Here is a 15,207-nt window from a genome sequence, read left to right on the forward strand (position 1 = left end):
GTAGGTCTGCCTATTATGTTTAGTGTTTGAAATCCTAAGTCAAAATGAAAAGCTACTGAATCAGCAGCTACAACAGACGCAGCAGGCACAATCTGTTTCTGGCTATGACTTTTCATAAGGTCCCTATGGAAGGGAAGTAATATTACATTTTAATATGTCTTCATTTGATCGTTATTGCGTTGCCTCCCGGGAGACTACGCCGCTGCTGCATAGATCTTGGCTGATTTTGGCCTATCAAGACAGTTGCATCGCACTAATCACATAGAGCAGCGAGCTAGCTGGCGCTGTGTCTACTTATTCTTCCAGTGATGTAAGCAGAAAGGAAAGGAAAAAATGATAAATAAAAGCCATCCTTTGCTCTGCTGTTCGGCTGGTGCATTGTAGATGGCTTTAGATGGTGTATCTGTTTTCTAATTACTGTTTGTAATGTAGACTACCCCACATTCTGCTCACGCTTTGCGGTAATTTAATCATAGTGTGCCATGAATTACCTGGGAGTTTTAAAGCCTAGTTAAACGAATATTCATTCCTCCAGTCATATCCGCTTGGGCTTTGCAAGAGAGGGAGGCAAGTGTAATAAACATCTCTAGACTCTGTTAAAGGAAAAAAAAAAAATCTATCCTGCTCAGTAAAACAGGAAAAAGAAAATACCGAAAGCCTTTGGAATCAGGCATTAATAAGAAGCAATCCTCATCGCAAGCTGTACTTGATCTAATGTCCGCTACACCGGATTATGAAGCTCACAGCGCTTTTATCATAGAAAATCCTTTGGTGGCAAGACTGTGCAGGCATGCCCTGATTGTTCCCATTTGTCTGTCTGCCTTATAGTATGCACCGATGGATTGTGAGTGTGCACATTCATTTTTCCCCTGTATAATTAGGGCCCACTGCAGTCTATTCCATGCAGCCCATTAAATAGCCGATGAAACAACCAATGACAAGTCTTGTGTCATTGAAAAAAAAAATGAATCAAAATTAAAAAACAAATTATGAGCAGAGCAGTGCTTTTATTTTTTTAACTTGCATGAGCAATTAGCAGAAAATATTAACTCCTGCCATGGCACAAGAGAACGATGACAAAGCAATTAAGCACAACTTAAAGCCTAAGTGTACTTGTAACATAAGTGCAGACCCAAATGGTTCACTGATCAATAATGTAATTATAACGGAGGAGCTGCTAATCCATTACAAAACCCTTGGCTGTGCACCATACACCCTGCGTCACAGCTTTAATCATGTGACTTTGTAGATCAGGCCTGATCATTGCTGTGATGGGTACTGTTCCTGCGAATGTCTCTTCTGCTTCCTGCATACATACAGAAACAGGAAGTGATATACAAAGAGCAATTATTAGACTTAACTGCAGACAACAGATAGAGGAGGAATGTCAAAAACATAAGAGGCAGCAGTGAAGCCACAGCAGAAATCCTGTAATGCGTTACACATGTATTATTGATCAAGCAGCAGTTTTTGACATATTTCATATATGCCTCTTATAAGTATACCGAGCTCAGGAATAGCAGCCTCAATTCTTTCATCACAGGTTTACTAGTCGTTTTAATGACTACAAGCCACATGAACATCACTCTCATCCTGGCTCTCTACTAAGTGAGTCATTGGCACATAAGCATGGCAGTGAAGGTTTTCAAACTCCTTTACATAAATAGGACTTGCTAGACGATGAAAGCAGGATTGGAAGTTTTAGAACTCTCAAGAGCTCATAGTGAACGTACAATCCCCTGCCCTAAGATGCAAATAGCCTGGCTGCCAGGAAAGTACTTGCACATACCCCTTAGTCTTCTCTTTATAGAGCGATCCACACCTGTGCGCTTCAGTCTCTGGAATAATTCACTGCAACTAAAAAAGCACCCAGACAGCATTGGTGCTGACAAATCTAGGCTATACCTGCACCAAATCTACATGAGAGCGGAAGCTGCAGGCACAGATCAGTCACGTAATCTCAGCAATGTTTGCTACAGTGCTGGCTTTGGCCAACTTTACATTAGAAATAATTGTTAGAGGGGATTTCCAGGACATGAAGGACATTTCACAATGAATTGATGGGAATTGGTAAAACATGCAGGGGGATTAGTTTTTAATTTAGTGGAGATCAAATTGTTTGCTTTTCATTTTAATTTGCTGCACACTGGACTGTACAGTTCTGGATGTGAGGCCAATGCCACCAAGCCTTCATAGCCAAATCAAACAACCCTAAGCCCGGTGTGTCTTCAGGGGGCTTGCTGCCACCTCCGCGGATCTCCATCCACTACTCTTCTCTTTGCCAAAAGGGTCAGGCAGCAAGGTGAGGAAATCTAAGCTGTATATTACCTAAAGTCCCCTGTCACCTTAATGCATTTCTAGTTCCACTAACTCCAGATCTATAGCTTATCTCCTTACACAAGTCACAGGGACAGTGGTCTTGTTTTGCTTCCTTTCAATGAAGACAACGAGGCCCTTATTAAATTCACTTTTTCTCCTAAGTTTTCCCATGGGAGATAATTTTCTCATCTCCTCTTTACTCTGCAACTGAAAGCTGTTGGCGAGTGCTGTTGCTGCTTTTTATTAGTTACGTCCATTATAAGGATTGTTGTTTGGATATTTCTGGGCAAAGTACGGACCTTCTTCCTCACTGTACTATTTGTGGATTGGCTTTCTGTGGCAGAGCACTGCTTAGATCCAGGAGAGCGAGAGGTATACCCACATTTGTCACTTGACAAAAAAAAAAAAAAAGTACTGTCAATTCAGGGTATTTTCTTGCAATCTGGTGGCTTAAAAGGCATCTTATTGATAAAGTGCGAAAATATCAACATGGAGAAAACATGAGAAAACAAGAGAAAAAGGGGTATTGAATAAGGACCTGAGTGCACTAAGCAAATACTGCAACTCTCATCTCTCTGACAGCCCTCAGAAGTTGATAAACCACCACTCCCAACACTTCATTTTTAGTTGAGTATCGCTAAAGATAATGTAGTAATGGCCCTACCAGGTCTATTCTCACTGGTCCTCTAAACAAGACCTCTGACTTTCAAACTTGTAAATATGCAAGAGCTTTCAAGAAGTAGGCAATACATTTCCATACATTTGGTTTTATACATTTTAACATAGTAAATGGATACTAGGAAACCTTACGGGTTCAGCCCTGCTAATTAAATTCTCAAGCCAATAATTATAGGGAAATTTTGCTTTCATTTCAACATGTGTGGTTTGTAGTACTTGAGATGAGGAAGAAAAAAAATCATTTTACATCAAGCAATGAAAAAGACCATCAGTTAACGATCAAATAACCACAGGTCATCATCCAGAGACGGGGAATACATTAGAGATGTTAGTTTTTCTGAAGGAAAAAAAAAATGTCCTCTACTAAAGCAAGGCGCACTGAAATTAGGCAAATAATAAATGTAATACTATAAAATCATCAAGTGAATGCCTGAAGTCATGCAGAGCCAATGACATTACTGCAGTAATGTACACAGACATTAGGCTGGACTAACTCACCAATAATACACAAAGACAGAACTTGCCTATTGGAAGAAATAAGACACTCCATTAATCAATCCACCTACACACAGCTATTGCAGAGTCCTAGCACAAGTACAGCTGTGCTCTTTGTTAATAAATCTATAGCGAAAAATTAGAACTGGGTTTTTGTTAATATAGTCAGTGCCATTTTACTATATTATCCACATTTTTAATGATTTCCATCGAGGATCCATCTACCTGTATATTGGTTCTCATGCTGTTCTGGTAATAGTATGTACAGGTCTTCCACATACAGAATTTGGGAGGGGCTTTGGGCATATTTTCTACTCCCGATGCTCGAGTTTGCACTGCGGCTTTTGTAAAGCGCTTCATTAAGCGCCTTTTCAGAGCTATTGCGTTTTTTTCACTCCGACGCAGTAAATAATAAATACAACATATTTATTCTTAAAAAATGCAAACGTAATCACTGCACAAAGCAATTTTGTGAGAGTTTTGCCTATACCTTCCATTGAGGCAGAACCGCCTCAAAAATGATACAGGCACCGCTTTGCTGAGATGATTGGAAATGAACCGCTCAGATGTGTACTCTCTCATATGGAATCATTGCACAAGCGCTTTGAGGGCAATTTTGAAAATCGCCTGCACTTGAAAAAAGGGCAAAAACGCCCTTAGTGTTAACGAGTCCTGACAGTTACCCAAAGCCTGTAGCCCAATAGAGCACCAGCTCTACCACCAGCAGGTGGTATCCTTCATCAGCACCGGTTATATCACATTGGGATCATGCACAGGTGTTTTATGCAATTATACATATATAAAAAAAAAAAAAAAAAAAGCTTTGCAACATACATTACACTTAAACATGCCTGCTCTCCACCCTCCTCCTCAGTCCCATAGCTTCCCCACTAATAGGTCTGTCATCTAAAGCATTGCCTCCCTACTGACACAACAGTAAAGTGTGAGTAACTAAGCTGCACAAAACAAGAGACCCTTGTTTCTAATTTTCAATACCTGAACCCATCCAGTGATTGACCGTAGGCTTTGATACAGCCATCTGACAGTTTCTATTAGAAGAGGGCCATGTACAAAACAAACTACCATTAATGCAAGGTAGAGAAATATTCTTAACCCCTCGCAATAGTATATGCAGGAAAATATAGTCCTATGTGAAAAACAAAAGCGTGCATAACGCACTCTGAAAGATCCTGTATGACTTTGCCTCAGCTCAGCCAAGCAGCATGTTAAATTTTTATAGGGTAACAGGGGAATGGAGAGATGAGCAAGAGACCTACAACAGTGTTTTCTCATGGGAATACATTAGAGTTTGGATGAGAAAATCCAAACTGGCTGATTGCTTTTTTCCAAAGAAAGGTCAGACTGTTAGGTGGAGGAAGACTGTGCAGGAAAACAGACACCCAACCAGACTTGAAAGGTTTAGATGAAGGAGATTGCCCATCATCTATACCTACCTTTACACCAATAGCATGCCTACGTGGCCACAGAGTAATGCTTTAACTACAAATAACCTTCAAAATACTTGCTCTGCTACAACACCTGGAATCCATAAGATTTGTCATGCATTACCGAACATCTTCCTCTTCTGACAGTGGGGTGACTGAGGAAAGAACATTTTGTGAAAGGTTGACGATTCCGAAAAGTCTTTCCACCTGCATGAAGTGACATTCCAGTGCCTGGACAAAGCTTAGTAGGAGCTTATGAATATTCTACAGTGCAACCTTACACTTTCTTTCATTAATTGTAATCTGAGCTATATTAAGTGATAGATTTGGAGATGGTGAGCAACTAAAGTTTCACCTCTTCCTTTCTCTCCCCAAACCCCTCCTGAGAGCAGGCATGGACTCAAATATAATTATTTCTCGTGTACTGGCCTTTCAGTAGTTATCAGGAACACTTTAAACCTGAGTGTCTTGATTTAACGAGCGCAGATTTCACAGGCCACAGCCGTCTTTGTAAAGCACAGTTCATTGCCGTCCCTGCCGATAGCAAAGAAAGAGAAGGAGAGTGACAAGGACACAAGTACCTTCCCATGCCAGAGCCCAATACGCCTGCATTTTCTCAAGAAGATCAAATAGTCCTGGCAGTAATAAATTGTCTCTCGCTTCTGCTGCACTCATGGCAGAGGAGGGAGCTGTTTGCTTTATATAAGCACATGCAATATTCAGCAGTGAGACTGGAGAGTTCTCTAGTTATAGTGATCTAATGTTCTATATAAATCATACTATAAATCTTGGCATTCCTACCTAATGTTCAGTATATGCAATCTAGTGGTTTATTCATTTGGGTTTGGAAGAAAAGTAACAAAGCTATAATGTGAATGGTGTAGTGAATGACTGTTCTGGATTTTATTTACGTTTCTTCTAATCTCCACTACTGTGGAACCACCATGCTTCTATATTAAAGAGCAACTGAAAGGAGCGTGATATGGAGGCTGCCATATTAATTTCCTATTAAACACATTTACTGGCTGTCCTGCTGATCCTCTGCCTCTAATATTTTTAGCCATAGCCCTTGAAGAAACATGCAGATTAGAGGTTTGGCTCAAGTTTGACTATTTGCTGCATGCTTGCTTCATGTATGCGATTTAGACAATGATAGATCAACAGCACTGCCAGACAACAGAAATTGTTTAAAAAGGAAATAAAACAGAACCTATGTTCTCTGTGAAATCCAGATGCCCATCATGTCTGTTGCGTTGACAGAAGGCATAGTCGTGTCCTGAATACTGCATGAAAATCAGGCATGTCATAGATAGCATGCCATCTAAGACATATCCATTAAAACTGAGGAAAGTTAACGTTTCTGTACTAAGCAGACTATGGCCCTAATTCAAATTTACCTTTTCTAAGTTTTCTTCTAGGATATCATTTTTCATCTTCAATTAAAAATCTTTTCAGCACTTTGCAATTGAAAAAAGTACCAAAAAGCAGCACTCTGCAATTGAAAACATACCATAAAGCAAAAATGACTGTCAACATTTAGTTTGTATTTTCTTGATAATGGCTTTGAAGGCATTTTATTGATGAAATGTGAAAATATCACCTGGGAGAAAACTCAAGAGAAAAAGTGAATTGAATAAAGGGCCTATACTTCTGGATAAAATGGACCCCAAACCAGTATAGCTGCACTCAAGAGAATTTTTATTGCACTAATAAGCTATAAATTGTGATTAAATAGAGGAAAAACAACCCAAAACAATTAAGGGTAAAATTCCATGTGCCTTATATTGAGCAATAAAGATACACCATACATCACAGTCACACTTGCCCCAACATGAATCAAAAAGTCCCTTCATAGGAATAAGGTGCTGAGCTAGTGATCACTAGAGATTCAAAAAATAAAATTTTTGAATCTAGTGATCACTAGCTCAGCACCTTATTCCTATGAAGGGACTTTTTGATTCATGTTGGGGCAAGTGTGACTGATGTATGGTGTATCTTTATTGATCAATATAAGGCACATGGAATTTTACCCTTAATTGTTTTGGGGTTTTTTTTGCTCTATTTAATGGAGGCAAGCCCGAGCTGAGCTCGGGCTATGCCGCCGAAAGGCACTGCTCAGGCCCTGCTGGGCAGATTTGCATAATTGCGTGTAGTACTTTGCTAGCTGCGTGTGCAATCCAATCGCCACCGCTCTGCCGATATCCGTCGCGCCGCAGCCCCCCCCCCCAGACCCCGTGCTCTGCCTGGCCAATCAGTGCCAGGCAGTGCTGAGGGGTGGATCGGAGTCCCCTTTGACGTCATCCCGGCCGTCGCCATGGCGATGGGGAAGCCCTCCAGGAGATCCCGTTCTTTAAACGGGGCTGGAGGGATGCCACTGAGCAGTGGCTATAATATAGCGAGACCTTGTCTCGCTACATGATATAATTTTTTTTTTTTTTGAACGGCTGTGCTGCCCCCTGGCGGATTTTAATAAACCGCCAGAAGGGTTAATCACAATTTGTAGCTTATTAGTGCAATAAAAATTATCTTTTTGAGTGCAGCTATACTGGTTTGGGGTCCATTTTGTCTTGATATGTTTTTTTTACCAGTGCTAGCACCTGGGAAGTGTGATTATTGAAATTTGGAGCAAGTATTTGTTTTTTTCTTTGCTCCTATACTTCTGGAGCAGCCATTTTTTCTGATGTTCCATTTTCACTATTTTCTCTCATGTCCACTTGCAAGGTCTTCCAGTTATAATTTTAGTCCAGACACCAGCTTGAGACATTGATCAAGAAACATTTTTCTAAAAGTAAAGCCGTAATAAAGCCAACTGTGGAGTGCAAACTATCTCACATCTTAACAGGCGGCCTGATTAAAAAAGGAAGAAATAAATAATTTTAATTGCCAAAAACTAAACTTTACAGTCTATTCCTTCAAGTCCAACTACATTAGTGTTGAAATATTATTTTTAAAGGTCTACTACGGACTAATTTGCTGTCTGACTTGAACCTTTCCGACTCCACTGGGCATTCTGAGCAATAGCGGCGGCACTAAATTAGAATTTATATTTACTTTTATGTTCCTGGCCTTTCTAAAGCGAGACTGGAGGGCTTCTATTAAAATGATGGGACTAACGATAAAAGAAGCAATTAACAGTAATTTGCAGAAGAGGAAAATGTGAAGGATTGTGAAAGCAATGGACAACAACTGGAAAGAAAGGTGAGAAAAGCCGGAAAAAAAGTTCATACAGTGTATGCGTTGTGTGTGCAATACTGTGAGGTGCATTATTTAACCTTTTCTCTGCCACGATGGAACACACAAAGCTGCAATTACCATAATTAAGCCACTAAAAGAAATGTTCCTGCCTAAACATTCTCTACACAAATCATCATGAACTGATCAGCTGAATCCCCTGGTTAACAAAGGGTCATGGTACAGGGAAGACACACACTTGCTCTTCTGGCACTAATTGCATGCAATGATATTAATGACCCAGTAATTGCGTTACAAGTGGCACTGAAGTGGAAAACATCATTTGGAGGCAGAGTTCATCTCTTGGTGGTGAGATTTCACCACTCACCGAGATAATGCCAACTGACAGCTTGGAATATAACACTATGGATTAGAAAGCCTTCTCCTCTCATGGTAGAGCAGCAGAGATCGACGTGACGCTATATAATCTGACGGAGGCCAGCCTAGTGGTAGACCAAATAAATGACATGGTTGCCCTTCTGCTGAACCCCATTCCTTGGAGGGGAGCTGCTCAATACAATGGACAGTCTAGAGCTATTTTCTACACGGTTAGGCTAATGTAAAAAGAGTTTGTACATCAAAGCAATGGTAAATATAGCTTTTAGATATGTCCAAAACATATACACTTGGGCTTATTCGGAGATAGACGAAAAACATGAAAAATAGTATTGCAGTAGATGTTGTAATGGTGTTTACTGAACCAGAAAATATCTTAACTGTGTGCCAATTCAAAGTCTTCACTTTAAAGGACACCTGAAGTGAGAGGGATATGGAGGCTGACCTATTTCCTTTTAAACAATGCAAATTGCATGGATGTCCTGCTGCTCCTCTGCCTCTAATACTTTTAGCCATAGACCCTGAACAAGCATGCAGATCAGATGTTTGAATGAAGTTTGAGTCCATTCAGACACTACTGATGCATGAAAGATCAACAGGATGCCAGGCAACAGGTTTTGTTTAAAAGGAAATGAATACGGCAGCCCCGTATCCCACTTAATTCAAATATCCTTTAAGTATATTCCCTGAAGTGTAATATTTACATCTCAATACCTGTACATATGGGAAAAAGAAATAAGGAAAGTGCAATCTATAAAAAAAAAAAAAAAAATCTCTAGAAACTCCCAATTTCATTTGTTTTCTGGAATAACCACAAACCGGGCATATTTACTCTAGTAATTTTTTTGAAATCCCATTAACCTTTAGCATTTTTGCCAGTTTCCAATGTTGGGACTCTCTTTACACTTCCCTTTCATTCACTCCACCCAAAAGAATAAATAATTGGGTGTAACCTGGCTACTGGGCAAGATTCTGAATCTAATAAAGATTCTGAAGGTAATAAACAGTTATCAACTTCATTAATCAATCAATAGCCCTCACACACCCTTAGAGGATATATTATTTGTTTGATTAATACCAATTATTAACACTTGGTACAGATAATTGCCGGCTATACAATGCTCAACTGGATCAATTAGCCTCTCCAGAGATTCCTGTACAGACATGTAAGCTTCACTGATCATGTGTATACTTTCCTCTAGAGTGAGGAGTGGACCATATGGGGGCATTTACATAAAAGACCTGATCAGCACTAAAACTCAAGTTCAGCCATTTGCATTGTCCCTAATCAGCGTCACCTGTAAAGGCATCAGTTTGTTACCAGAGTTGACTTTAAACCATGCGAGATGACAATAATATGATGTTCTGCCCCAGAACGCATTCAAAAATAAATGACATTTCCTACTCAAGATTCAACCATTACAGTCCAACAGTCTAGTATCGTCCCACTAAGAGCTGCCATTTGCATGCAATTAGCTACATCAACCCAACTATAGAAGTCTGCTGTGCCTCTGATGTTATGTAGGTCATTGTCATGGCTAAGGTCATGTATGAATTGGGAGCCCAGACACCGTCCTACTTCCATTACACAAGGACTTCATATAACAGTGGTATGCAGTGTGAGGCACAACGCTGTAGCAGTGAGGTGTTCATATAGGGGCATCTTATGGAGGAAGTCCCATTTAGTTTTTGGATAAGACTACAGGGCCAAATGCAAATTCCACTTCTGTGGAGAAAAATATAATGTACTTAGTTCAGCACTGTATACTCCAAAGACAAATGGCATTTTTTTAAGCTTGCTTATTTTGTTTATAAACTTATAAACACATCCACACTCCTGTGTCTAGAAAAGAAACTTACAGACCACAGTGCCAACGTTTACTGCTAGTCAGTACATTAGTGCAGGTGTCTGAAAGTAAGGCTATGTTCCCTTTACAGCGGAAAACAGACATTTGTTATACATAGGAGCTGTTACTGCAGCGGTTCACGTGGGCCTGATGCAGCAGGAAGCAGACCACACTTCTGTGCAGTCCGGGATAATTCTGGGCCAGGCAGAGGTGTTCCCGGTATAGCCTATAGTGGAGCGCATGTGTCTGGGCTCCAGCTGGATCAATGCAGACCATTGGAGAGGACAATATACTGTGACCCGCTGGCCGCATATGATGTGGAAGGGGGAATGGGGCTTCAAGCTACACACAAATGCTAGATTAAACTAGGCCAAGGCAACCAATGACTGCCACAGCCAGTAATCTAGCGTGTGTAGAGCAGGTTGCGATCCCCCTAAGCACATCAGCAAGTGATCTGCCTGCTGGATTAACTTGGCTGAGTGCTGGCCGAGGGCATAGTTCTCTCCACTTCTTCCAGATCCCTTGAAGTTACTGCAGCATTCTCTTGCAGGACTGTCATTGGGTTAATGAGAAGCTACATGTATTTGAGTCACATGCCGTAAGCGGCTACAAATAGTGACAGATTCGGGCTTCATTTTCTTGTTTTCCTTTATTATCATCATCAACTTCACAAGTGTTCCCAGTGGATCGGTACTTCAGCTATGAATGGCTGTAAAATTATATGTAATTTTTCAAGGGAACAATAAAGAATAGGTACAATTGTGTACTTTATAAGAGCTGCTTTTTCATCAGTGATGAGGATTTTTACCTGCGACGAGCTGCAAAGGTTTCTGTTCTATACGCTGCACTTAAGCCATTGTTTTGGAGGACTTTTACAGCAAGCGAAAGTGCTGGCCTAAAGCCCTGGGAACTAACAGGGATCATTTCATAAGATTTATAAGTACCGGTGACAGGACTCTTGAGTAGTGCAGGAAACTAAGTTATTGTGCTGTCCAAATAATGTATAACAAAAAAAGTAAAGTAAAAAAATTAATAAGAAGAAACATATCTAGCCTACCTGAAGTCTACTATGACAACAACAAAAAAATCTATTAATGAGCATTATCTATTGAAGAGAGAGAAGACCGAAAGAAACTTGGTCAACCAATATAAATATCATCCCAGATTTCCCAACCTGGAGAACATGAAGAACTTGTACCTCCTGGAAAACCTCCCATACACATCCTATCAGTATGTTCTGGGCTGGTCTAGAAAGGTCATGAAGGCCTTGGGGAGCAACAAATGGAAGAGGGGAGTTGTTGGCCAAGAGCACTGTCCATGAAAGAGGCTGTTGGACAAGGATAATACGCATTTAGTGGGGAATCTGCACACCAAGAGCAACCTTCATTGTGTACAGGGGTGCTAAAAGTAATCTACCATGGATTAAGTTCACCTAATAGCACTGGCGGCTGCCTTGAAGGGGACCTTAACAGAGGGATATGGAGGTTTCCTTTTAAAACAATACCAGTTGCTTGTCAGTCCTGCTGATCTCTTTGCTGCAGTAGTATCTGGATCTCACACCTGAAACAAGCAGGCAGCTATTTCAGTCTGACTTCAGTCAGAGCACCCAATTTGCATGCTTGTTGAGGGGCTGTGGCTAAAAGTATTACAGACATAGGATCAGCAGGAGAGTCCGGCAACTGGAAAAATCCATATCCTCCTCAGTTTAGGTTCACTTTAAATTACATTTTGAATACCTGGATTACATTACCTCTAGTAGCACTGCACTACGCTAACAGCAGGGCTAACAGCAGGGCTACTGGAATAGATTGATGCTGCCTCCTGTATCACCTGACAGCTGGATAGAGAACTACACTTCTTAAGGGGCCCATACACTTAACGATTTTCCCGCCGATATACAGCAGATTTGATCACTGTGATCAAATCTGCTGTGAAATCATTGCGCAAACGCTGACCGAACGATCGATTTCCATCTGAAATCGATCGTTCCCATCAATCCATCCGTGTGGAAGATATCGCTCGATCGCCGGCGGGTCGTGAGTGCGTCGATAGTGGTGTTCGAATGTCCGACGGACCGGGGGACTCGCGCCAGAGGGATCAGGTAATGACTGCTGGGGGGGGTGGGGGGGTGCGGCAGCTCCAAAGATGGTGAATCGATTTCATGCTGAAATCGATTCACAATCTGTCTGCAGAAAAGGTAGCCATACGATCCCTCTCTGGTCAGATTCGATCAGTTAGGGATCGATCTGATGATCTGATGGCAAATCGACCAGTGTATGGCCACATTTACAATGCCTAGCAATGACCTTATTGCTAATACCCCAATGACACCGAACACCAATTGCTGGTGTCTATTTGTAGCTCTGCTAGTTATTCAGTGACAATGGAAAAGCAGAATCATGGTACCAAACTTCTGTCATTCTAGCAAGTGCAGCTATATTAATTATTTTTTGCAACTCCTACAAAAGATAAGAGACAAGCAAAGATGATGTCTTTATTTACTGTCACAAACTCATGGGAACAGGATTATGCATTTTACCCGGAGTGCTTCTTTAAGCTCCAATCTACAAACTTTGGGCATATTACCTGAAACTAAGGCATCAGTAAAGAAGAGCTGTGGCCCGATTTGCTCTGAGCTGGCCAGCTGTGCGTTTACTGATGGACTGAGAACATGGGAGTACAAGGAAAGGCTAATGTAATCCACTCCAACTACCCCACACCCTTCTGCCAGGCGTACGAGAGAGAACGGCGCCGGAGACTTGGGCGCAGGACACAGCCAGTATATGGCTGATCCTGCTGCCGCACAAGTCCGGGCCGTGTTAATTACTATTCCCCCTCCAGGCCGACATGGATAGTGGGGGAATGAAATAATTCGGCTTCCAGCAATCGCTGGAATCCGAATTATTGTTTTAAAAGCAACTTCAGGTCCGTCTTCTGACGGCGCTGAAGTTACTCCCTGTGCCTGCGATAGCCGTAGTTCCTATTACGGCCTATGGTGGCGCCGGCTGCGCCCAAGTCTCCAGCGCTGGATTTACCGTGTTCGTCTGCCAGGCCTGTCAGGCAATGTCTTCAAACCGGTATAAATCAGGTGCAAGCCCAGCCAGCAAGTTACCTGCACAGAGACTGCTAGTGTTGTCTCAACACGACCTCAAGGTGTTTACTGCCTGCCCCTTCTCCTCCGAGAGTGCAAGGACATTTTGTGTCAGAGAATACAGCTACGTTACTTCCAGCCTTGTATGGATGCATTTACAGCACAGTCAAACATTCGTTTTAATAAGGCTAAAATGTCTTATATAATAAATGTGGTAACCTTGTATGACTAAATCCCAGCCAAACTAACTGCATTCCACATTAGGTCAGTTCATGCAGCTGGTTAGGGAATTAGATGGTTTGCACTGAGGCAAGAAGGCAATTAATTAAGAGGATTAGATGGAAAAAAAAAAAAGAAAAGGAGAAAAGGGGGGAGGGGGGGGGGGGGGGGGGGTTAGAAAAAAGGAAAAAAAAAAAAAAAAAAAAAAGTACAAAACATTTAGGGAAACCTACATATCTGTGCGTGTGCATGTCAGAATAAATGACCATCTCGGTATAAGCTGAACTAATGAGGTCCGCATGCAAGCTGGAGGTTTTCAGCCGAATGTTTCCCGAGGCTCTCCTTTACCCACTTCACAGGTCATAAAAGATGTTAAGGAAGCCGAAAAATGATTATATTTCACGATAGTCTGGGCAGAACTTCCAAAAAAAAAAAACCCTGAGCAACTGGGCTTTGAGGTCTGAGGTAATGAAAGTGAGTCTGTTGCTTACCGAGCTTTGATCAGTTCTCGGACGGCAAACCCATTTAATGCAACTAAAGAGCTCGGGACATAATGTATATTTCATAGTATTACATGCTATTCATTTCTAGTCCATTTCCAGCTCCTGTAGAAAAGTCTGCCATCCTGGCTTTTTACTAGCTCTATATATCACAGCCAATAGCTTTTATTCCTTCAGCCAGCATTGGGACCCCAGCACTAATCGTCTTTCAATATGAAAACACTTAACATGGGGATTTCTTTAAAAAAAGGGGTTTTAGGCTGATCTATACCGATTCATATTGTCTTAGATCACGTAGCCAGTGGATGTAAAAAAAAAAAAAAAAAAAAAAGTTTTACTATACTACTTACTATTCTAAACATGGCATATTTTCATACAACAGAATCGGACATATGTTCCAGATAACCATAGAGGCACTTACATATGATGTAGTAGTCCTTGTACCTCTGGAATTCCAGTCCCCAGAGATTCGGACTGAACTCTTGAAACTTGATGGTAAACTTCACATCTTGGTCTGGCTTCGCACAGTTCAACAAAGGTGTTTTGTTCTGTATAGTGCAGCTGTCCGCTTGCTCTTTATCCACCAAGTAGACTTTATAATACTCATACTGGGAAGCAGATTTGGTGTCCACTTTAGGGCAAATAATATCCAGTTTATCTCCTATTTGTGGGTACAGGATCATCCCTTGACCAGGAAGGAATCTAAGTAAAAAATAAAATAAAAAAAGTGTGAAAAGATATAACAAAACAGCAGCATAATAAGAAAAACATTTAAAAGTGTAAATCCAGGTGCACATTAGTGGCAGAGTAGATTTCATTGTAATCTACCCTTGTTTTATCTACGGCTTTGAGTAAGAGCGTTTTGAGTCAGACAGGAGAAAAGCTCTATACAAATACAGACATCATCCTTATTACTGTTATTACAAAATGTTGGTGCTTCATACAGCAGTGTTAGCAATAATACGTTAGATGACCTGAAGTCAAGCAAATTTGTTTCTAAGTGCTTGGTCAGTAGCTACTTCCTGCAGCACAGACTTGTGGAGCTG

The 15,207-nt window shown here is 41.1% G+C and overlaps 1 protein-coding gene across 1 annotated transcript in view; it reads right to left on the reverse strand.

Moving 5' to 3' along the window:
* The window catches only part of EFNB2 (ephrin B2), a 73,383-nt gene that overhangs the window by 20,240 nt on the left and 37,936 nt on the right, over positions 1–15,207 (reverse strand). The window contains exon 2 of the mRNA XM_068268014.1: positions 14,583–14,863. Coding sequence (XP_068124115.1) covers positions 14,583–14,863 — 281 coding nt within the window. The remainder of the gene's footprint in view (positions 1–14,582; positions 14,864–15,207) is intronic.

This window comes from Hyperolius riggenbachi, chromosome 2 (assembly GCF_040937935.1).
Source record: "Hyperolius riggenbachi isolate aHypRig1 chromosome 2, aHypRig1.pri, whole genome shotgun sequence".
In the NCBI taxonomy this organism is placed as follows: domain Eukaryota; kingdom Metazoa; phylum Chordata; class Amphibia; order Anura; family Hyperoliidae; genus Hyperolius; species Hyperolius riggenbachi.